This window comes from Ailuropoda melanoleuca, chromosome 3 (genome assembly GCF_002007445.2).
Source record: "Ailuropoda melanoleuca isolate Jingjing chromosome 3, ASM200744v2, whole genome shotgun sequence".
In the NCBI taxonomy this organism is placed as follows: domain Eukaryota; kingdom Metazoa; phylum Chordata; class Mammalia; order Carnivora; family Ursidae; genus Ailuropoda; species Ailuropoda melanoleuca.
The window spans coordinates 16628475-16653978 of NC_048220.1; the positions used below are offsets into that span (position 1 = coordinate 16628475).

Sequence of the window (25504 nt, forward strand, 5' to 3'; positions counted from 1 at the left end):
TGACAGGCAAAGGACCCATACCAGGCCAACCACCTTCTGCTTCAAGATTTTCATTTTTAGGGGCGTCTGGGTGGCACAGCAGTTAAGCATCTGCCTTCGGCTCAGGGCATGACCCCGGCGTTACGGGATCGAGCCCCACATCAGGCTCCTCCGCTATGAGCCTGCTTCTTCCTCTCCCACTCCCCCTGCTTGTGTTCCCTCTCTTGCTGGCTGTCTCTATCTCTGTCGAATAAATAAATAAAATCTTTGAAAAAAAAAAAGATTTTCATTTTTAGTAAAGGAAATAAAAGGCCTAAAAACAGCTGAAGTTCATTCATTCTAGCAGAATGACAAGGTAGTTCATTACTACCTGCTTTCTAGCTAGGTCCAGGGAATAAGGAACTAAGGGAGGTGACAAAACCAGGAAGCATCAACACAATGCCATTCACACCGGGAGAAGGGCGGGCAAGAAAACGCAATGATGAGGGCAGACTCCTGTGTCACCACAGCAGAGGGGACACCTGACAAGCTCTGTAGTCACAGAAAGAAGATTAAAGTCACTGACAAGTTAACTACCAAAGGCTGGCAGGGAGGGAGTGAGGAAATGGATACTCTGACCTCTGTGCTTTGACGTTCTACCACTGACCAAACACAATCAAAAACCAGAACACAAAGCAAGCCCAGGTGAAGGAGTCCAGAGGTCACCCCTGAAAGACACACTGGGGAAGAAATGTTGGAAAATGAACCTGCGGGAGCCAAGCGAGTACGACTACCTTTCCAATTTTTGCTAAAGGCAAACTTGTTTTCTGCAGCTTCCAACAAAGCAGCCAAACCAGTAGACCCCAAATTACAGTTAAGAGAATGAAGTTCAAATAGGTTAGCTGCTTCCTGAAGGTCAAACGGGTAATCTGTACAGGACTCTAAAAATAAAACAAAAAACTTTAGTAACAGGAATTTAAAGGCCTGGGCCATAGCAAGAATTGGGTATCTGGGTGGCTCAGTCCACTACACGTCAGACTCTTGATTTCAGCTCAGGTCATGACCTCAGGGTTGAGATCAAGCCCCACCTTGATTTCTGTGCTGGGTGGGGAGCCTGCTTGAGATTCTCTCTCCCTCTCCCTCTGCCCCTGCCTCCACTCTCCCCTTCTAAAATTAGATAAAAGCCACAAGAATCAAATCAGTCCAGTACCCATGTGTGTATGCCCAACCACATATATAACCAATCCCTGAATCAGAATATGCAACCTACAGACCAATCTTGGTATCCATAAGAATGCATCATACTATAAAAGGCATCAGTGAAGACAGGGAAATTCAGTCATCACATCTGGGCTGCGGGGGTATTAAATATTTCAAGGGGAAATCAATTTACATCAAATCATAACATACACCCTAAGGCCAAATGGATTAAAGACCAACAGCCAATCCCGGAAAACACTTATGGGCCTTTCCAATGGAAAAAATAAATAGTCTATTTTTAATCCAGAACCCTGTATCAAATCTTCCATTCAATGTGGGGACAAAGCCCTTTCCTTCAGAAGACTCTGCAAAAAATACCTCGGAAACCACCAGTCAGGAAGCTTCTGCAGGGTATGCTCCAGCAGGACTAGAGTATAAAGCAGTCAGAAGAAATACAAGAGTGCCAGGAAGCACGTCTCTCTAATGTAGAAGAGCAAAGGAAAGGGAAATTCACAGATGTCACTCGTATGCTAGCAAAGAGCAGCCAGTCTCACTGCAGTAGAGGACAAAGACCACTGGGACAGGGGATTCCAGGGAACATAAAAACAGCTTCCTGAGTAACTGGAAAATATTAACAGGCATGTGACAGGATCCAGGCATTTAGAAATAATTAGTAATGGTCTATTTTTTGAAATGTCCAGAATAGGCAAATCCCAAGACAGAAAGCAGACTGGTGGTTGCCAGGGACTGGAGAATAGGGCAAAAAGGGGAGTATTGCTCAGGGAGTATGGGGTTTCCTCTGGGGGTGACAAAAATGTTCTGGGACTAGACAGTGGGTGATCGCTGCACCAATGAGTGAACGTACCAGATGCCACTGAGCTGCACACTTTAAAATGCTTATGCTGTATTTTACCACAATAAGAAAAAAAATAGATGAACAATTTAAGCAGTGAGGGCAATTACAACCTCCAGGAAAAAGAAAAGTACACATGATTTTAAAGTCGGATTTGTTGCCTTTTGCATAGTCATAATTAAGTCATGACTAGACTCAACTAGATGCTGTGGTGTGAACAGATGAGAGGAATGGAGGAAAAGAGGCTTTATGTTTGGGGAAGCGCTAATAAGAAAGTTAATCCTCAATGCACTGAGAACTCTGCATTCACTATTTAAACTGATTTACTGAAAAACAGCAGTAGGAACTTATTACTTAGGAAAAGGTGGTCAGGGGCGCCTGGGTAGCACAGTCATTGGGCGTCTGCCTTCGGCTCAGGGCGTGATCCCGGTGTTCTGGGATCGAGCCCCACATTGGGCTTCTCCGCTGGGAGCCTGCTTCTTCCTCTCCCACTCCCCCTGCTTGTGTTCCCTCTCTCGCTGGCTGTCTCTCTGTCAAATAAATAAAGTAAAATTAAAAAAAAAAAAAAAAGAGGTGGTCAGCAACAGTAGAAAAGGTGAGGGAGGTCACTTCAGTAAGTAGGGGGCAGATCAGGAGGGAACAGGAATAGTGTTTTAAGCATTCTAAGCCTGCTGTATTTTTAACTGTGTACCAAGTATGACTTTTTTACAAAAATATGCTTTAAAAAAAAAAAGCAGAGGAAAACTTTATAACCTAACTTTCTAAACTTAAATTGGAAAAATTAGAAAAGATCAATAGATTTGGGGCATCTGGCTGGCTCAGCTGGTAGAGCATGTGACTCTTGATCTTGGGGTTGTGAAGTTCGAGCCCCACACTGGGTGTACAGGCTACTAAAAATCTTTAAAAAAAAAAAATCAATTGATTTGATTGCATGAGAAGTCCAAACTTCAGAATATCAGAATCTATCAACACTTTCTAGGACTGAAGAATAACATCTTGGCACCTAATGTCATCACACTTCCCCTAAAGAACCTTTAAGGCCAACAAACATCTAGGAAAAAACCAAACATAAGCAGTTAAGTGAGAGAGGGGATAAGTATGAAAAGGGTAGATACCGCAGATAGTTACCAGTGCAAATGTCTACAGCAAACAGGCGAGTAAAGTTAGAGGGAAGCAACAAGAGAAAGATCTGAAGCACTAGGGAAGGGCGGAAGAGCAAGGACATGGAGGATACGGACTCCTCAGTCCATTCAGCCTTCCCAGGGACAAAGAACGCCACAAGAATGATATCTGCTTGCAGAGCAGGGTAAGAGAGGAGTGAAAAAACAGCACCCCTGTTTCCTTTGAGAAAACTGCCCCATCTCCATTATGTGAGGTCTTCGTCGTGAGTGCCTGCCTCCCAAAATGGTGGCCAGGTCAAACAAGTTTTCCAATGCCTGCCTCTGGAACTACAAGGGTCAGGATCCTAGGATCAGCCGGTGGGATGCTTTCGAGACTGGAGAAGTACAGCAAGATGCTAAGACACTTAGGGTTCACTGCAGTGGTGGAAGCTGGCATGCTGACCACAGCCTCTTGTCCACAGTGGGGGCTGGGAAATGGCAGTATGGCTACAGTACCAGATGCAAGCAGTCAGGAGGGGCTCCACGGAGACAGTCACCACGAAGCAGTACAGGGCCCCTAGCACCTTAGAACACACGACCCTAACAATACAAACAAACGTGCATTTCAACTTCCTTCGTTAAAAATACTAATAAGCAACGTTTATTTGTTGAGTCACTAAAAAAGAACAAAGAGGGACAATTTAAGTGCAAAATTTTTTAATAAGCATTATGACAAAAATTTGCCCTCGTAACTGTTAGAAACATATATAGAAAAATTACAAATTAGTTTCCAAAAAAGCGTTTAGAATCAGTTTTACTCAATTTCTATACGTTAAGACTAGATCTGCCAGTCACCCCAGCATGCTAGAAAATTGGCCACCGTATCATGGCTTTAACAGATACACGGGAGGATGGAAAGCCTCCTTAAAAACCTAAAAGAGAAAAATTACAAATGTAAAAAATTTTAAGTTAAAACAAACACTGAAAGAGCTTATATTTTAGAATATTTGTTTAAAAATAATATGCTGGGAAAACCCAGGATGTAAGGAAATATTTCAATCAAAAATCACCTTGCACAATTTCACTAAATAATGGCCTATCAGTATGTGATTCCTAAAAGTGTTTTAAATGGTGCTTTACTTTCTTCACATAGTAATACAGTCCCTAAGACAGAGCTAAACATTTAAACATTGTGATTGAAAATTAAAAAAAAAAAAAAGGGGGGGGCAAAACAAAGCCACAGCAAGACTTTTAAAGTTAATGCCCAAACTGCATGATTTTCTTAAGCAACTACTTATTTTAAAATAAGAACAGATATTTCAATACAGCATAATCCAGTCTATTACGAACTTTAAAATATGGGGAAAATTTCGTTTTCAGCAGGATCATTTCATGAGATGTTTCAAGGTTACCTAGGTTAATACGAAACATCCAAGTGTGCGTGTGTGTGCCGGGTGTGGGGGTGGAGGTAAAATATGGGGAAAATTTCGTTTTCAGCAGGATCATTTCATGAGATGTTTCAAGGTTACCTAGGTTAATATGAAACATCCAAGTGTGCGTGTGTGTGCCGGGTGTGGGGGTGGAGGGAAAGGGGTCTGGAAATGCACGATTCGAAGCACCTCATTCTCCAACATCATTTTCTTTTTTGTGGATTTTAATTTTTTATCAAAGTTATACATTCTCCAATCAAATAGTTTTCTAAGATATGTTCTGAAAACAGCCATCCCTCCCATCTCCACACATGACCTCCCATTTGCCCTCCTGAAACAATGTGCTGCTTTCAGAATTTACCTATCTCCAGCAACCTTTGGTACTATTTCTTACTTCTGTAATTTTAGGCATTACTGATTTTCCACTAGAGAACAGTAACTGTTGACCTCTTTGATGTAACCCCGAATTTTTCCTGCCAACATGCTCTCAACAGGTCACCTATCACTAGCATTTTGCTTCATTAATGTTCAAGGTTGACAACAGCATGCCTTGGTAAGCACTAGCCCCAGCTACGCCATGGCACATATGAATACCTTTCCCACCCTGATACATTTTTAACTGCTTCGTTTTATCATTTGCTTCCTTCTCTGTCGTAACTCAACATACTCTTTGCCAGTCGTCCAAATCCCTGCACACATCCTGATGCATCCGACTGTCTACAAACGTCATCTTGGAAGGCTTCTGCCCAGGTCTAACACAGCCGGGCAGGACACACTGCCAGGAAGACAGGAGACCTTCAAGAGCCAATGTGGGCCCCACAGGCAACCTTGGGCTGACCCACTCCAAAGGCTGTTTCCCAAGAGGAGGCAGCAGATTCTCAGCCACCAACAAGTGAATTTTCCTCCTTTCACAAAAGCCACATGCTGCCACACACAGTGGTCATTCTCCCCGAACAAATCCAAGGGCAACTGCACAAATGTAAGAGCTATGAAGAAAATGGTCTACGGTTGTGTAAGAAACCCAGACACACTTTCCATAGACATGGGCAGGGTCCTTGGCAGGTGCAAAACCTATGTCCACCACGCCTATCTTTTCTGTGGTGACACAAAGCCAATATGAGCAAGAGAGGCCATAATGGTGATGAAGACCCTCTCAGTCATTTCATACAGAGCGAGTCATTCCACATGGATGTTGTGCTAATCTACAAGCAAGAACACACACACTCCCTGCAAACACACGCCAGAGGCTAATGTGAGTCAATACTCACTATGGCAAACTTTACTCACACTCTGGAGATGTTCCTGCATCTCCCGAGAAGACTATTTTATTCTCCATTCTATTCTGTTTTTTCCAATTACCTCCTATTGCATCTACTCTCTTCTTCCCAATTATAAAAAAAAATTCTTGAACTCAGGAATTACTAGTAACAAAAGAGTCATCCTATCTATCTTTTACTAAATAGGGCTATGTCATGACAATTAAGCTTTATTTTTTAAAAAAATTAAGTCTCCTGATTTACGTGGGGCCTCAGGCTTAAGAGGCTAGCCACTGTCATAATCAAAATGATGCATTTATTCAGGTCAAGTCTTAATTTTCTTTGTCTTCTTCAGAAGAAAGAGTTGCAAGAATGCCTATAAGATCTGAAGTAACGTCAATTTATTGTCACCTTTACTGAAACTTGATTCCTTGAGCCAGAGGAAGGTCCTTACTGTAGTTGATGGTACTAGAGGGAGGGAAAAAAAAAAAATTCAGTGAAGGGCAGAACATACATAACATAGAATATTTTATGCCAGTAAGAAAAGCTAGCATATCTGTATACGTAACATCTGTATATGTCTAAGATATAAGTTGGTAAAGAAAAAAAATTAGTATACAGAACAAGGTTAGTACAGATCCAGTTTTATAAAAGAGAAAAGACAAAGGAAAAGACACAGAAATCTGGAAAAAGACCTATCAAATATGTTATTCATAGTCTTCAGGGTGCACGAATAGGGGGATCTGCTCTAGATGTCAGGTGCGCAAAAAAGTGAAAGGAACTTTCCTGACTTCAAAGAAGAGGAATCAGGGAAAAAACAAAACAAAACCCACAACAAAGAATGGGAACCGGGAAAATATGCCTGTGTCTGGGACTTAAGGCACGCCAGGAGCACCTCAGAATTTCCAGACAGACCTCAAGTCACTGAGGCTCTAAGGCGTTGCGGTTGAGAATCCACCCAAGGTTACAGGGGTAATGAGAAGCAAAAAATGAGACCAAGATGAGTGTCCTTCGATCCCCAACCTGTGTTCTTCCTATAACATAGTTATCATATGGGCCTGACCCACATACTGTTTTAATACACTTGGGTAAAAATATTTCTATTAAAGGAAAAACAGCATACAAGTGGGGAGCCTGAGTGGCTCAGTCGGTTAAGTGTCCAACTCTTGATTTCGGCTCAGGTCATGATCTCGGGGTCATGAGATCCAGCCCTGCGTGGGACTCTGCACTCAGCAGGGGTCAGCTTGAGATTCTCTCTCTCCTCCTCCCTTTGCTCCTCCCCCAGCTTGTGTACCCTCTAATAAAAAAAAAATATTAAAAACGAAACAAAACAAAACCCCAAAACAGCATACAAGTAAAAGAACCAACTCCTAGGAAAATTCTCCCTGAAGCAGGCTCCTGCACCAGCCACCCGGTGAACGAGCTGATGCATCGTCAAGAGCCATGCTCACTCCTCTGGCCCGCAGGGGCCCTGCACACCTCCCCTCTGCCTCTGCTCTGCGTCTGCAAGAGTGGTGGCCGCACCCAAGGAGCAAATTGCAAGTACAGCTTCTCCCACTCCCTCCTTCTGGTTCACCCTCCCATGTCCTGCTCTTCTGCTGTCTCCAGACAGAAACCACGACCAAGACTGTTTCACAGTCAAGTCCTGGGCACTAGCTGAGGTGGGACAAGGGGGAGAAAAGTAACAGTACAGGACGGATGCTCTGGGAGGGGCAGCGGCACTTCGTCACAAAACCAAACAGAAGTGAAGCTGTACAAAGGCAGAGCACACAGAACAGCGGAAAAGCACATTCCAATGGCTTAAAGCTCAAGCCCCCCCTCCCAAAGCCTTTTCTTACCAAGTGGATCTTCTCATGTATTGTTTCCAGGCATCGCTACCGGACTCCCGGCCACCTCCAGTGTGCTTTTCTCCTCCTACAGAAATACACAAGCAGCTCACATAACATGAGTGGTTCCTCTGGGGGCAGCTCCTACATGCTAGCACGGAAAGACGCACACCAAAAGGAGACCGGAGCTACCTGACCAATAAGTTCACGTTTAGCTCAGAGTATCTCCTCTACAAACCAGAAAGACCAAATAAACAGGAAAAAAGAACTATGAGGGGGGAAAAAAAACACAAAAGGAATAAGGAGGCAACAAATTTGTCAGAAGCAGAAGAAAACCAACCTCACCATTACACCAGATTGAGATGGGGACACCTCTAGGCGGTGGAAATGTAATTTTATTTTCTCATTTAAGCTTAGCTATACATAATTTTCAGCAATATATACACACTTTTATAATATTCTGAAATGTTATATTAATGTGCTTATATTAATAAGAAGGTAATGATTCCTTAAAACAAGAAAAGGATACTATATACAAGCATACCATCAAAGTTCAAGAAGTAAGTCTTGGTAGTGTTTTTAGTAGCAGCACAAGAGAAAACACTTAACAGAAGAGCTAGAAGAAAAATCTGAGAGGTGCCTGGCTGGCTCAGTCAGTGGAATATACGACTCCTGATCTCGGGACTGTGAGTTGAAGCCCCATACTGGGGCTAGAGATTACTTAAAAATAAAATCCTAGGGGCACCTAGATGACTCAGTCAGTTAAGCATCTGACTTCTGATTTTGGCTCAGGTCATGATCTCAAGGTGGTGAGACCAAGCCCTGTGTTGGGCTCTGCACTCATCGGGGAGTCTCCTTGAGATTCTCTCTCCCTCTCCCTCTCACCCAGCACACATGTGCCCTCTCTCTTCTCTCTAAAATAAATAATCTTTAAAAAGATTAAATTTTAAAAATCTTAACAAAAAAATCTGAGGAACTCTCCCATATTAAAAAAAAAAAACAAAGAAACAAAACAGATGGAAAATAGGAGGGGAAAGATAACAAAATCAGACAATTCTTCAAGAGATAACACTCAAATAATAGTCCCAGTAATGAGAAAAAGAGAAAAACTGGGGCGCCTGACTGGCTCAGTTGGTAAAGTACATTGACTTTTTTTTTTAAAGATTTTATTTATTTATTTGACAGAGATAGAGACAGCCAGCGAGAGAGGGAACACAAGCAGGGGGAGTGGGAGAGGAAGAAGCAGGCTCATAGCGGAGGAGCCTGATGTGGGGCTCGATCCCATAACGGCGGGATCACGCCCTGAGCCGAAGGCAGACGCTTAACCGCTGTGCCACCCAGGCGCCCCAGCACGTTGACTCTTGATCTCAGGGTTTTAAGTTCAAGCCGAATATTGGGTGCAGAGATTACTCTGGGGGGGGGTGCCTCGGTGGCTCAGTCGATTAAGTGTGTGACTCTTGGTTTCAGCGGCTCAGGTCATGATCTCAGGGTCGTGCTATGGAGCCCCAAGTCAGGCTCAGCATGGAGTCTGAGATTCTCGCTCTCCCTCTCCCTACGCCCCTCCCCCTCCACATTCTTTCTCTGAACAAAAGCTTAAAAAAGGGGGGGGGTAAGAAAAAATGACGGGAAAAAAATTGTCAAAAAACCACGCTACCAAAACAGAACTGGCAAAAACACCCAGGCACTGAAAACTATGAGCCCCAATACTCTCAAGTTAGTCACTGGCCCAACGTCCAAGAAAAATTTTTTACAAAGATCTCCACTGACATATATAGGAGACCCGAAGTTTTTCGACGTAGGAGAAAAAGAAAGATCGGAAATTGAAGTGGACTGGGCTCTTCAACCACAATACCAGAAACCATAATGCAAATGAGTAACAACTTTCAGGAGGAAAAATTATCGCAAACCGTGCAGGAACGGCACAGCAGGTCTGCTTGCAATGTCGCTGCATGTGGGAACTCGGCTGCTAAATAGTTCCCTGTATGGATATAAAACTTCCCCAAATGATAGAAGTCTCTGCTGGGCGTCAGCTGTTTTGGTACAATGTGGTTTATGTTAAACACCTGCATTCCGGCAGGGAGTCTGGAGTTTTGGTAGATGCCAGGGAAAGGAGGCCCAGGTGACCAGCCCCCACAAAAGCCTTGGATGCTGAGCCTCTCCTGAGTGTTCCTGGTAGGGGACATTTCACGGATGGTGTCCCAATCCGCTGACGGAAGAACGAAGCAGACCCCATGTGACTCTGAGGGGGAGAACACTGAGAAGCCTGGCTGGGTGCTCTGGTTTCCTCTTTGCCTCACCGAGCATGGTAACATCACACCACGCACACAGAAAGAGGAGGGAGGTTTAAGAAGGTTCATCTATGCTAACAGAGGGTCAACAAATAACGTCTAAATTGAAGAACAGACTTTGAACAACTGAAGGAGGGGCGCCCGGCTGGCTCAATCGGTAGAACACGGGGCTCTGGATCTCAGCGCTGGGAGTTCCAGCCCCACGATGGACAGAGAGATGACTCAAAACTGATAAATAAAAAATTAATTCAAAAGTAAATTTATTTTTTTTCTTTTAGTAATCTCAAAATAGTTGCCTCTGGGAATGAAGCCGGAGGAGGAAAGTGGGAGAACCCCCTTTCCCATTTAAAAATTAACCTGTGCAGGCTCCAAGGAAGAGTCTGGTACACAAAGCAGCGAGGGCTACAAACAGGGGATAAAGGGCCGCAGGGGGACAGACGGACACTGGTGCACACAGGTCACGCAACAGTGCAGCGCAGGGTGAGCCTGAAGAGCAGGAACCTTGCATCAAAGTCGGCACAGTGAATCTAAGTGCAGCAAACACTGGTCGAAAACACTAAGAAGTGCCTTGAATTATTTCAACTGTTGGAAGTACGAATGCATGTGTGTCCTGCTCCACACAGACAGAAGTATATGTAAGTAATAAATCATATTGTAAGTAAGTTATATAGTAAGTATATTGTAAGTAAGTAACCAAGATAATCTGTTTTCACTATCGCTCGTTTTTAATTGTAATGCTTCATACACCATTGCTGGTTGGGATGGCTTAAACAAAAAGAAACTATTACTCAATTGAAGCATTAAGAACTCAAAGCTCATTGAGAGAAAATACAAGCAGAACCCAGTGGGAAAAAACCAACTTAGTATTTTATCTAAAATAAAAGCTAATGTTTAACACTTAACCACACCCCTTTAAAACTAAAAACCAGAATTTTTCGTGTGACAGAATTTGGCTTATCCCTAAAGTCACGGGTTAATATTCTTTGGGTTGGAGACCGTCCCCCCAGGAAAGAGATGCCACCATTTCAAGGGTCATATCTTAGGCTAAGGGCCGCAGCTCAACTGTGATGCTGCGTTTGAGAATAAAAAGTCGGATTTTGGACAATCTGAATATGGCACATAAGCTCCTCTCAAGCATGTTAGACCAGATTCTTACTAGGTTCTGTTATTTCAGTTTCTTGGTCTAACTTTCTAAAAGCTGCTCCTCCTTTTCTTTTGCCGCCTGAACCGTGTCTCCTCCCCAAATACCTATGCTGAAAACCTAACTTCCAATACTTAGAATATGGCTGTATTTGGCAAAAGGACCTTTAAGGAGGTAATGATGGTTGAATGAAGTCATAAGCCAAAAAAAGAAGTCATAAAGGTACAGCCCTATAACAACAGGACTGGTGTCCTCCTAGGAAGGGAAGAGGCACCAGGGGTGTATGAGAAGGCACAGACGAAAGGCCTCATAATGACTGCAAGCCACGAGAGGCTGGCCTCAGGAGAAGCCAGCACTGCCCACACCTTAACCTTGGACTTGCAGCCTCTCCAACTGTGAGAACATCAACTTCTATTGTTCCAGCCACCCACACCACGGTATTTTGTTATGGCAGCCTGACCATCTAACATACTGCCCCCAATGTGGAAAAAGATTCTCTACATACCGAATGCACCTCCAATCTCAGCCCCACTCGTGGGGATGTTGACGTTCACAATGCCACAGTCTGATCCTTTTGGTCTGTGTGTAGAAAGGGAAGCATGGGTGAGAGCAGCACAGAGGAAATTAAGAAACACAACAAACAAACAAATCCAAACAAAACCTCTAAGACTCTCGATGCTCAGAAATGGTTTTTCAACTATGATGGTTTCGTTTTCTTTTTTGTAAGCCCATTCACCACACAAATTAGGCTTATGTAAATTCTCAAAATAGACAAATTATACCCAAGCCAGCGGAAGATCCTGCCCAAATCCTTGGTAAAGATGCTACTTGAAAGTCCCTGTTTTACTTCATTATTCCAGGCAAAGACTTCTTCTTCATTCTAGAAGGACAGACAATGGAAGCTGTTAGAGGACACAGCGTTCAGGAAAGTTCACGATGATACATTTCATGAGATGTACCAGCATAATTTCAGGGCACAAAAGGAAACTAAAAACTCCATATCTTACTAATTCTGTTTCTCTTATACAAAGTTTTGTGGGATTTTCCCTTAATTATACTCTGAGAAACCGAGATGAGGACATGTTTCCATTGAAGCTCCTACATCTAAGAGCTAATATTTACTGAGCTCCTGTGATGTGCAACCCAATGACCTAAGCACTCTGCATGCACTGAGGTATTTAATCCTCATCCAGTGATACAGGTTTTATATTATTCCCAATTTACAGATTAGGCAAGACACGCTAAATAATTTACTCAAAAATTCACTCACATACACGCAGTACAAAACATGAAATTATCCTCTCTAGTCACACGATGTGAAACAATGCGAAGACAATTTAAATTGAAGTTTCTTAAAAAGCAATCCTATAATTGCAAAAAGATGTAATTCTCATTAATATTTTTTAACTTAATCATGGCACATTCCAACCTTGGTTTGATCACTGAATATTTGCTGGCACGGCTCAGGCCTGTCTCATGGTGGGGAAGGAGACCTTCTAGTTCTTTCCGTCTGCTAAAACCTCCAGTCTGTCTGCAGATACAGGTCACAGCTGTACATCTCTATTGCTCACATAGCTGCTCATTTGTCTGCTGAAACTCAGCACTCAGACTACGGGACGGCTTGGTCCCTTCCGTGCAGAAGCTGACCATACGGCCTACGCAACTCAGGACGGGTGACACATGAAGGGAGCCGTTCTCCATAAATTCCAACCCTGGTCCTCAGCCTGCCTCGGTTTCCCTGGCAGCGGGCCTGACATGCTCTCCAGTACAAAGTGTTCATGCTATCATGGTTTAGCCTTCACCTTCAGACTCCTACTGTCAGACTGACTTCCTAAAACCTCCTGAAAGGCTAACCGAGTGTAATTTCATAAACCTTCCTTTTCTTTAGCCTTCTCCCTTGTTTCAACATCAAAACCCAGAAAAGGGAAACAGAATCCATTTTTACCTTGAATTTAAAGACGTAAAGAATTGGAGCAAACGTCTCTGTGTGTGCAATGGACGCGTCGTGGGCCAGACCTGTCACAATTGTCGGTTCCACGTAATTGCCAGGGCGATCCATGGCCTTCAGTAGAGAAATCAAGAAAGAATGAAGGCATTTTGTTTTCTGGTACTTTGGGTCAGAGGATACCACCTTCCTCTCTACTTAGAAGAAGAAAATAATAAACACCATTTTTACAGATAAATTATTTCCCCAAAGTAACTTCCCATCATGAACAAAAATATTCTCTCTCCTGTTGATACTAACTTAGCTGGTCAGAGAAAAATAGAAAAAGTAGTGAAGGAGAAAAAGCTGTGACATGTGACACGACCAAATTACACTGAAAAAACACTGTTATAGGTGGCTTTTTAAAGTTTATATAATGTAAAAATAAGTTATCTACACTGTGTTTGAAGACTGTATTACACCCCCTATTCCTAAATTCCTACGTGGCAGCCTTAACCTCCCCAGTGTGACTCAAACTAGAAACAGACCTTTAAGGGAGTAATTAAAGTTAAATGAAGTCACACGGGTGGGGCTCGAATCTGACAGAACTGAAGTCCTTCCAAAAAGAGGAAGAGACACCAGAGACCTATTCTCTCCACACTCAAATGGCCTTGTGAGGACACTGAAAAGGTGGTCATCTGCGTGGTCTGTGTGCCAGAAACACGGGCCTCACCAGAAACCAACCCTCCCAGCACCCTGACTTTAGACTCAGTCCTAAGAACTTAAAGAAAAGTAAACTTCTACTCTTAAATGACCCAGTGGGGGTCCTGGGTGGCTCAGTGGGTAAGCATCTGCCTCAGGCTCAGGTCAGGATCGCAAGGTGCCGGGATCAAGCCCCGCAAGGGGGCTCCCTGCTCAGCGGGGAGCCTGCTACTCCCTCTCCTTCTGCCCCCCCCCCGCTCATGCTCTTTTTCTCACTCTCCCAAAATAAATAAAATCTTTAAAAAAAAAAGTGTGTAGGTTAGTCAGTACCATACAAATAACTAATTTTGTGGATTGTACCTCACACTTGTCTTTAAATCTCTCACTTATAGTGCTACACATTTTCTTGCTGTTTGATTTGACTCTTCATTAATGTCGTACTTTTTTTTTTTTGCTAAAATTTCCTCCTTCGTTAAGAGAGGTACTAGGATGCCTATCTCTAAATGAGCTTTGTATTGTGCTGTGAAAGTCTTCTACCCTGTTATTTGTGCTTGGCATGTTTTCACGTGTCTGTTGACAGACATTTCAAAGTTCAATGGGAAATGCAAAATTCAGTTCTGTGGGAAACCAGTTCAAAACTCTGCACCACTACACAGACCATCATGAGGGCTACGATTTATATAATATAAAAACGGGAATACTACATCAATGCAGAAATGAAACCCAACTGTCAACCCATGGATTAGACCAACACACTGACCAACTGAACGACCAATCAGTTATGCTCATTATTTTCATGACCCTTTATGCCAAAATTCCCTTTATAACCAATTAGTCATGCAACAATAATGTCTTTGGTGAAAAGGCTGGCAGCAAAGATGTCTATTATGGACAAACTACCTAGTATCCTGTTTTTGATACCCTGCCTTTTAAAAGTAACCACTAAATACGGATTCTCACTCCTCTGACTACAAAGTCTTGTACTGTCCCAGGAAAAGGAGGTCTCCCTTCCATACCAATTCCCAGGGACTCAATTCAACAATTCACAGCTCTGAGTTTCCTGTGTGTCCTTTCAGAAATGTTCCATGCATTTTATGTTGTCACTCACCAAAACACTGATTTTCCCCTTACAAAAAGGATAGAAAAAAGACAGACAGCAGGATACCCTTCACTCATCTGCGCGGAGCCATGCTTGTGCCTAAGGAAGCAAAAATGTGTCACTACTGAGCTCAGGTGTCATTACCTTGCCACCATAGACCACGGTGCCACCTTCTTTCTTTGCCTCCTCCACTGCTCCCAGAAACATGCTCACTGCCTGTTTGGTGTGGAGTGGCCCATAGAGAACGCTAGCTGCAGAGAAAAAGGAATGCTCTTAATCTCACCCTGAATGGCATTATTTTATTATTCTAAGAGCTCTCCCAATGAACAGCCCCATCTCTTCGTACAGCTCCCCAGCATAGAGCAGGAGTCAGCAACCTTTCCCAGTAAAAGCACAGGAAATAAGGAAGGCTCTGCAGGATGTGGCCTGCACCGCAACCACTCGTCTCTGCGAGGGGAGCGGAAGTAGCCACAGAAGACACAGAGACCAGGGGGCAAGGCTGCGTCCTGACGAAGCTCCTTTACGTGAACGGGGGCAGGCCAAATGCGTCAACCCCTGGGTTAAAGGAACGGCTATCAATTCATCAGAGCACTGCATTAAAAATGTAAGATACGTTTATTTGTGACCACGAGATCATTCTGTAAAAACTTCACAGGCTCAGGAGCTGGCGTGGAATTTAAGGGGAAAAGAAGGATGCTGTTGGAATCCAGAGCCTTAAAGGTAACCGGGGGATAGAGGGAGAAGGGAGATTCCGATATGCCTCAGTGAGGAGGTGGCCTTAGAGCACCAGTCATGGGAAAAGCGGGGTGAAGAGCATTTCTGGTGGGAAGGGTAGCAGGATGGAGCCTGGGACACTCGCAGCTCTGTGAGCTCAGGGAGCAAGGAAGCAAATGGTACACACGAAGTCAGGTGGATAAGAGGAGGAGGCAGAGGTCCCATCACGAAAGACTGAGCCAGAGCCAGAGGGACTGGGAAGGAATCCAGGTTTTAGCTTAAGAGCAATTAGCAGTCACTGGAGTGTAGGAAGAAGGAAAGTGAATTATTTTTCACCTCATTGCATTTTTTATAAAGATCACTCTGGCTTCTTTGGGAGGCAGAAGCAGAAGCAGGCAAGTCAGCTTGGTGACTACTGCAGCCTTTCACGAGGACCGTGGTAGCTTGCACAAGCGTTTTAAGAGTGAAAAGAGAGAAGCTCATTCCAGTCATCCCATGTGAACACCACGTCCTAAGCTCACCCACCAGCTGACATCAAGTACTCAAGATCCTAAGCTAGGAGCAGATGTAATACCCCAAGTGCCCAATAACCCTGCTTCTAATGCCCTCAGGTCTCTCAGGAAAGGAAAAACAGAAAGTGTAAGATCAGAACCACTGGTAAGACCAGCTGTCAAAAAGAACATCTTTGAAAATAAACCAGATACTCACAGTCCCATGGGTTCCCCACACGGATCTGCGCATAGGACTTTTTAAGCCTATTTACAACTTCATCATGGATGCTTTCGTGTAAAAACTAAGTGAAAAAAGAAACATTCAAGCAAACAGTCAAATATACAATTTTGTAACAATGTGCGATTTTCCATAATAGTACTGATTTACAACTCATAATGGCTTTTAAACACTGTGACCTCTGAAAACATAAGCAAATAAAGTATTAGATAATTTCTAATTTTAATATTAACCACATTAAAGCAGTAATTTCCACCGGGTGGATGTTGAAAAAAAAATTTTAAGCCATGCCTTTGGACCTATCTGGCCAAGCTTCACATGTTAATTAAGGCTGTTTTTTTTCCTAGAGCATTCCACATCTTAACTACTAGAGAACACAGTTTATCTGTCCCAGTTGTGACTATACACTACAGCTGAATGGTCAGCCCACTGCCACTGTGAACACGCCCTTAGCCTCAGGCCAAGTAGGGCTCCAGAGGGAGGCCTCAACCAGGAGGACTGCCCTTGGACTCCCTTGAGGGAGGACGTAAGCTCCACGCTATGTTCCCAACGATGGAGCTGAACTTGTCAAGCCATCCTTTCTCTGGGTTGGTCTCCATGTAGCAAATGGACTGACAGTCATGGAGAGGTCCACAGTACTGGAATGGACTCTTTCTTCTACATACCACTAACTGTCCCTGTGGAAACCACTCTGGGCAGTGAATGATCGCAGCCTCTAACATTTAACACTAAATATAAAGCCCGATTATGCACACTTGCCACAACACACAAAGGAAAAATAACACTCAGCTAAACAGACAAATGCTTGACCTCCATCTCATTTCAAATGTCACCATGTGATTATCTTTTGCAGAACCGATTTCCTTCTCAGCATTAGCACGGTGAATGCTTAAAGCAAACAAATGCAATACACTATACATGTTCTATGATTTTTTTGAGAGCTTCAACGATGGAACAAAGGAAATACAGATAATCAATTGTTGTAAGATACATGAAAAATGAATACATGAAAAGTTACAAAAAAAGGAGACTTACTTTCCAGATATCTTTAATTCTAATTAATTCACATTATGTCAACCTTATGAATAATGGGTTCATTCTCACTATGGGTGAGAATAAAAACACAAAGTCACGAAAGTCAGGGTTGTAGCCCACACAAAATTGAAATCTAGCTCAAATCTACGTATGGAAATTAAACGTTCCAAACCCCACACACAGATGCTAAACCACACCTCCCTATATGCTCTCAATACTGATGTGTTCTACACACTGGTGTGCAGACTGCATATTCATACAGAGACAACAAAGTCATTTGCTTTTCAATAAACCATGCATATCAAGTATAGATCTAATACCAGACTTACAGGCCCAAAATTAAAATTTTAGTATTTTACTACTTAAAGTGTTTTTATGAAAAAACCAAGGCTATCTTTTAGCAAATAATTTTCAAATTCTCCAAACTTTTAGCTGATTTTATTCTCTAAGTGACATTGCACTCTGTCCGTATTTTCTAGGTTTAAGACTGGAAACAGGTCTAATCCGCCAGTCAAACTCCAATCAAGGAGCATGAGTCTGCCTCTGGTTTGGAGTGGAGGGTGAGGCCGAGGCCCTGGTTGATCAGCGCCATCTGCCCTGAGCAAGGAAGAGAGTAACAGGACCACAGAAGAGCCAACCACACCTGCAGAACACATTTTTCTAACAGTACTTCCACACCACGTCCCAACAGTACGATGTGATCCTAAGTGGGGTCTGAAGACGTCATTCGACGTCATGTGCCCTCGCAGATACACTCACCAAGCGCCTCGCGGTGGTACACCTCTGGCCAGCCGTCCCCACAGCTGCGAAGAGAGCTGATGGAACAACTAAGCTGAGGTCTGCATCCTCAAAAGCTGAGAGAGACAAACAGATACCCATCAGTGTCGCCAAGTAGACTTGCTAACCAGTACTAAATGATGCTGCCAGAAAGCTCAGTAGGAGACTACCAGCATTTCCCCTGTGACAGAAGCACGCTCACATTGCAGAGGCAACTTTTCTTCCAGGGAGGATTACATAAGAGCAGAAAAATGAGCTCTAAGGTCTTTACCCCAGTACAGATGTCAAAGGAGAGTAATAATGGTGTGTACCTCATGGGATTACTGTGGGGATTAAAGGAAATAACTCACATGAAACAGATGAACACAGTTATCTGTGAATACCCAGTGCTCGCTAAATGCTAACTCTATTTTAAAATGAACGCTCTTTAACTAGATGGGTTCAACCACAATAAAGCCATCACCACATACTTTTTCCGAGACCAGACGAGACTGGGCACGTTCAGGGTGGTATGGCCATAGACATCATCACCACATACTTTATAACTTCTGGTGTACACCACAAATATGTAGGAATTTATGGAAGATGATAATGATGGCAATACACAAATTACCAAATTTTGCCTTTTATCACAAAATCCATGCTTCTATCAAGCAATCATCCTACTGATGTTCTTATCCAGAATAGGCCAGTAGCCTATTTCCTTTTTCCAAAAGAAAAAGAGAATCACGTCAACTCCAAGCCTATGGGTAAACGATACAATGCTTTAAGGAAGGGCTCCCGCCCAATATAAAAGCACTCAATATTACAGACAAGCTAATTTTTTAAATATAAAGGAATCAGGAAGTCATGTTAAGAATTACTTACTTATTCTAGAGAAATATGTGGCCAGTTTTCAGGAAGGAGGAGAAGGAAAAAATAAGAAATCACGCCACACCAGAAAGTCTCAGGCACAGGCTCTAAGCCCCAGGTAGCATTTCCCAACATGAACACCTGTCCTTCCTAGTCCTCTCTGCCTTCAAACCTTTGCGTCCTATCTCATAAGTAAATCCTGAAAGCTAAAACTATGTCTTAGACACACACAACGGAGGAGGAATGAGTTTCTATGCGAGTTCTGCATGTTCATTGTGGCTACGGAAAGCTATTCCGAACAGAAAATAAACGAAAGGCAGCCTTACCAATAATGGCATTGTTTCCTCCAAGTTCTAATAAACTTCTCCCTTTAAAAACACAAACACACATTAAAGCCCATTTCAGTATTTAACGCACACTGCAAGACGGCCTGAAATGACAACCTATTTCAATTACATCTTAATTTATTTTTGGATTCCAAACGTCGTCCATGTCAAACTTCATTTTCATAATTATACCATGGTTATATGACACAATGCCCGTACTTGTAAGACATACACCAAAATATTTAGTGGCAAAGAAACACAATGTTTTCAACGTTTCTTTAAAGGTTAAAGAAACCAATATGCACCCACAATTTATGTGCATGTGTTCATGTTGCTGGCGAGAGAATGATTAATGGAGCAATGCATAAGCCACTGGGTAAATTTCATTAAGGGTATATAGGAATTCCCTGTGTTAGTCTTGTAACTTTTCTCACTGTGAAATTATACCCACTGAAATTCTCTAAGTCTGGGAAATTGTGTAATTTGCCAAGATATTAAACACAGATTTACCATATGACTTAGCAATCCACTTCCGAGTCCTTAACCAATAGCTAAAAGGTGGAAACAACCCAAGGGTCCATCAAAAAATGAGCAAATAGGGGTGCCTGGGTGGCTCAGTCGTTAAGCGTGTGCCTTTGGCTCAGGGTGTGATCCCAGAGTCCTGGGATCTTCCTCTCCCACTCACCCTCCCCCTGCTTGTGTTCCCTCTCTCACTGGCTGTCAAATAAATAAATAAAATCTTAAAAAAAAAAAAAAAGAAAGAAAGAGCAAATAAACAAAAAAAAGAAGAAGATTCTTACACACGCCACAACATTAAGATATGCTATGTAAAGGAAGCCAGTCACAAAAGGACAGATACTGGGTAGTGACTCTACTCATAGGAGGTTCTTAGACTGGTCAAATCCACGGAGAAAGCAAGCAGAATGACGGCTGCTAAGGGCTGGAGAATGGCAAAAATGGGGAATTCGCTTTTATTTGGGGTAAAATTGGGAAAACAAAAAAGTTCTGGAGAAGGATGGTGGTGATGGTGGCACAACATGAAAATGTACTTAATGACACAGTATACACATAAAGCAGTTAAAATGATAAATTTTGTTGTATGTATTTTATATATACATATATATACACACACATTTTTTACCGCAATTAAAAGAGTTAAGAAATTTTTTTAAAAAATTTTTTAAATCAGAAAATCTTAAATGCGCAAAAAGCTATGGCTCATAAGTCACCATGAAATCTCTCCTCATCAGTGCCTTCAGACCTCTTTCCAGTACATTTATATTTATCTGACATCATAGGAAGTAATTTGCTCTTACACCTTTTCCCGAAGTTGTTAAGAGCTCTTTGAAAAACCACTGCATACTATTTCGACAAGATGATGGACCAAATTTTACTTAGCTACTGCTCTAGGGTTGGATAATAATTGGCTATTGATTATCTACCTCCTGATTATCTACTTCAGTCAGGGCCGTAGGTCTAACAGAGCTCCTGATATACAACGCCAACTTACATTCCACGAAAGTTCACAGCAGTCTACGAACACCACTCTTACCTTACACACCTCAGCAATAAAGAGCAGAAATTTGCCTCAATTTTAGAGCTGTGTTTACTGCTGATCTTTTGAATATTTTTCCTTAAATGCCCTTTAAAATCAGGAGCGCCTGGGTGGCTCAGGTGGTTAAACGTCTGCCTTCAGCTCAGGTCAGGATCCCAGGGTCCTGGGACCGAGTCCCGCATCCGCATCGGGCTCCTTGCTCAGCAGGGAGCCTGCTTCTCCCTCTGCCTCTGCTGCTCCCCGCTTGTGTTCTCACGAGCTCCCACTGACAAATAAATAAAATCTTTAAAATCAGCTTCTACGTTCCAATTTTAGTGTATGTGCTGCCAAAGCGAGCCCAACTCAACTTCTACGTGAAAGTTTCATTTATTTGTGGTATCAGGAGCACATGTGCCAGCAGGAGAATACGTTCTCTCTCCACTGCTATGAAACAGTTAAGCATCCAGGGGACAGGAGGAGGACATGGGGCTGTTACGACCAGTCACTGCTACTATCAGCTGTAGACTCTGCTAGGAAGAGGACTGAATGATAGCTTGGCTGCCTACAGCAGAGGATGATGGTACCTGCTAAGAGAAGGAAGGCAACAGCAGATTCCACACCGAATATGGGCTCCTGCCACACCGCTTCAAGGGACACACCGCAAAGAAGGGACCTAAACATTCCGTACCCTCCCCATTCTCTACGTGCTCCCTAACCCTACTCATAACCACCAATCCCCTCCAAGTAAAGAACCTATAACTGATGAGAGAGGGTACACATTTTTGAAGACTGGAATCCTTCTACTCAATGGTACTACTTAAGAGAGAGTAACAGACTACAGCTTTGAGTAAGAAGAAGGGGAAAGGAGAAGGAAGAGATGAATCTGACCCTGAGCACCCCGCACAAGCTTCTCGGGCCAGGTGGATCTTCGAGCGAGTATCTATTCAAAAGCTTCACCCATTTTTTAGCTGGGTTGTGTTTTATATTGTTGAATTTTAAGAGTTCTTTATACTACGTACAAATCTCTCATTAGATAAAGGATTTGCAAATACCTTCTCCCACTCTGTAGGTTTTTCCTTCCACTTTTTTGTTAAGTTTCCTTGGAAGCATGAAAGTTTTATTTTTTATAAAGCCTACTTCATCTTTTGTTGCTTGTGCTTTAAGTTATCACATCCAAGAAACCACTGCCTAGTCCAAGTTCACAAAAGCCTATTCCAACCTTTTCTTCTGCATTTGACAGTGCCGGCTCCCACATTCAGGTCTTCAGAACATTATTTTTTGTGTAGGATGAAATAGGGGTCTAATTTCATACCTACGTACACGGATATCTAGTTGCCCCAGCACCCTCTGTTGTAAAGACAACCAGTTCTCCATTGAAATGTCTTGGCATCCTTATCAAAATCAAATGACCGGGACACCTGGGTGGCTCAGTCGGTTAAGCGTCTGCCTTCAGCTCAGGTCATGATCCCAGGGTCCTGGAATCGAGTACCACACGGGGCTCCTTGCTCAACGGGGAGCCTACTTCTCCCTCTGCCTGCTGCTCCCCCTGCTTATGGTCGCTCTCTGACAAATAAACAAATAAAATCTTAAAAAAATAAAAAAAAAATCAATCAAATGACCAGAACTGTCAGGGTTTATTTCTGGACTCTCACTGTTATTCCACTGATCTGGACGTCTATCCTTATGCCAGTACATCATCTTGATTTTTGCATTTTTTTTTAAAGATTTTATTTATTTATTTGACAGACAGACACAGCCAGTGAGAGAGGGAACACAAGCAGGGGGAGTGGGAGAGGAAGAAGCAGGCTCCCAGCGGAGGAGCCTGATGTGGGACTCGATCCCAGAACGCTGGGATCACGCCCTGAGCCAAAGGCAGACGCTTAACGACTGCAACACCCAGGCGCCCCCTGATTATTGCATTTTTGTACCAAGTTGTATTATCAGGGAGTACGGGTCCTCCAAATTGTTCTTTTTAAAATTATTCCAGCTGCTTGGGGTCCTTCACATTTCATCTAAATTTTAGGATCAGCCTGTCAAGGTCTCCAAAGAAGCCAGGTGACATTTCGAAAGGGGCTGCAATGAATCTGTGGATTACCTGGGCAGTACTGCTCATAGGCTGTAACAGTATTAAATTTTTCAAAATGTGAATGGAACGTCTTTACATTTACTTACATCTTCTTTGCTTTCTTTCAATGATATTTTGTAGTATTCTGTATAAAAGACTTCAACTTTTGTTAAATTTTTTTCTTTTCAAGATTTTATTTTTAAGGGGCGTCTGCGTAGCTCAGTCAGTTGAGCATCTGCTTCCAGCTAGGGTCGTGATTTTAGGGTCCTGGGATCGAGCCCCACATCGGGCTCCTTACTCAGCGGGGAATCTGCTTCTCCCTCTGCTCCTGCCCCCTGCTTGTGCTCTTTCTCTCAATTAAATAAATAAAATCCTTTAAAAAAAAAAGGTATTTTATTCTTTTTGACGCTACTGTAAATGGAACTGTCTTCAGAATTTAATTTTCAGGTTGTTCATCGTTAAGGTATAGGAATACAAGTGATTTTTGTATAGTGATCTTGTATCCTGCAACCTGACCTTACTTATTAGCTCTAATGGTTTGTAAAGTTCCTGTTTAAAAGCAACGCCTGGGGTGTCTGAGTGGCTCAGCTGGTAAAGCATCTGACTCTTGATCTTAGGGTCCTGAGTTCAAGCCCTGCACTGGGCTCCATGCTGGGTGTGGGGCCTACTTAAAAAAAAAAAAAAGCCACACCTTTGGGATGGGGAAAATAAATAAACAAAACCAATGCCTTTATAGCAAAACAGCTGGCAGATTTAGTAGTCAAGTCTCATTTTAGGCTAGGTTTATTCCAAATTCAGCACAACAGCCAAATAATGACAGTCAATATTATCCCTGAAAACCTCTTTAAGAAGCCATAAAGTGGAGTACACAAAATTCTGCGTATACAACCCTTGTCAGTCGTATATACGTAAAATGTAAAAGGAGAACAGACTTACGTCTTCCATTCCATATTCACTGCAGGTACTGTCAGTCCCTGCACCTATCTAAAGTGTGACTCTTCTGTGTTTAATTTGCCAAACACTTCCGACAGAAATCAAGAAACGCATTTGACAGGATTTCAATTTCGTCATTTGGGGGAAAATGACTTACTTTTCCAAACTATGCTCTTAAATTTGCAATCTCCCCATTAATAACTGTATCACTTTTCTCTTTTACTTGGACAGTCAAATAAACATGGCTGGCATCCCCAAAGAAAAAGGATCAAGGAGAAAAACCCAACTTTGAGATTTCATATCCATACCTGAGGGAATCGCAATCCCCGAGGAAACCAACACTTACCAAACCTCTCCTGCACCATCAGGGCCACCTGTTTTCCCACCTGTGTGCTCCCGGTGAAGGACAGCAGGTTCACCCGCTCATCTTTGGCCATTGCTGTGCTGCAGGGGAACAAACAAGGTCATCCAGGGAGAGAACTCCAGCAATGGTGCCTCCTACTGGCCCTGGGCCAGAGCACTCTGATGGCATTCCTCATCACAGAAAGGTACTCTGTCTATCCCAAGAGCGCGAGCAAAGGTCTTCATGAAAATGAACTAGATCTGCACAAGCAGAACCATACAGTCTAACAGGCTAACCTGGTTTGGGAAGCTCTGTGTAAACAGAAATCACCTTGAGGACACTGTTTAGGATGCAAGCTGTGGGGTGCCTGGGTAGCTCAGTTCGTTAAGCCACTGCTCCGGTTTCAGCTCAGGTCATGATCTCAGGGTCCTGGGACCTAGCCCCACATCAGGCTCCACACTCAGCGTGGTGTCCTGCTTCAGGATTCTCTCTCCTTCTGCCCCTCCTCCCACTCACTCTTGAGTGCTCTCTCAAATTATCTGTTTTAAAAAAGGATGAAAGTCTTTCCTATACATTATAACCTTAGCGTTTCCTTGATGAGCATCCCAATTAAGTTGCAGACTCCTGAACTATTCATTCCTCGATGAATTAAAAGTCTGAGGGATGCCTGGGCAGCTCAGCTGGTTAAGCATCTGCCTTCGGATTGGGTCATGATCCCAAGGTCTTGGGATAGAGTCCCGCATCCAGCTCTCTGCTCAGTGGGGAGTCTGCTTGTCCCTCTCCCTCTGCCTGCTGCTCCCCCTGCTTATACTCTCTCTGTGTCGAATAAAATAAATAAAATCTTAAGGGAAAAAAAAGAATTAAAAGTCTGAAGACTACAGGAAAACATCCTAAGTATCTCACTTAATAAAGACTATGCTAGGATTTCCATTTACCTCTAAGAAATATAGACCAAACACTATACATCTGAATCTCTTGGCTCCAGGCTTCAAGGGCTTGGTATGGGCCAAGCAGATCAGCCACAGCATGAGACTAACTGTAGGGCTGGAACAGCTTGATGGGATAATGCATGGACATGTCCCCAGGTTCAGCCCAGCAAACATAAGCACTGATACTCAAAAGTGGCTGTTGCTTAATGCACGCCTGCAAACACTCCTCCATCATCTGAGCTAGTCCAAGACCCATATGAAGGGCTGGATGCTCAAAGACCACAAAAGACTAGGTCTTCTGTTATAATGTTTAAATGACATGTAGATAATATTGCCCTAGGTGCTCTGCATGCATAAGTTGTATTTCCGATTATTTCTTCATTTTTATCAAAAGGACAAAAGTATTATTTCTTTCTGAGACTGACAAGTAAGTGGAGTAGTACAGTAAGTGAAGGAGGGAGACCAACGTTTCAACCAAACCAGTGTGGGT

The 25504-nt window shown here is 43.0% G+C and overlaps 1 protein-coding gene across 1 annotated transcript in view; it reads right to left on the reverse strand.

Annotated features, from left to right (window-relative positions):
* Nucleotides 1–3811: 3811 nt before the first annotated feature.
* Nucleotides 3812–25504, reverse strand: part of ALDH7A1 (aldehyde dehydrogenase 7 family member A1) — a 39617-nt gene continuing 17924 nt past the window's right edge. The window contains exons 9-19 of the mRNA XM_034655728.1: nt 24089–24186; nt 19211–19252; nt 18015–18109; nt 16200–16284; nt 14922–15028; nt 12998–13114; nt 11835–11932; nt 11558–11631; nt 7636–7711; nt 6209–6265; nt 3812–4043 (exon numbers count right to left, since the gene is read on the reverse strand). Coding sequence (XP_034511619.1) covers nt 6211–6265; nt 7636–7711; nt 11558–11631; nt 11835–11932; nt 12998–13114; nt 14922–15028; nt 16200–16284; nt 18015–18109; nt 19211–19252; nt 24089–24186 — 847 coding nt within the window. The 3' untranslated portion in view covers nt 3812–4043; nt 6209–6210. The remainder of the gene's footprint in view (nt 4044–6208; nt 6266–7635; nt 7712–11557; nt 11632–11834; nt 11933–12997; nt 13115–14921; nt 15029–16199; nt 16285–18014; nt 18110–19210; nt 19253–24088; nt 24187–25504) is intronic.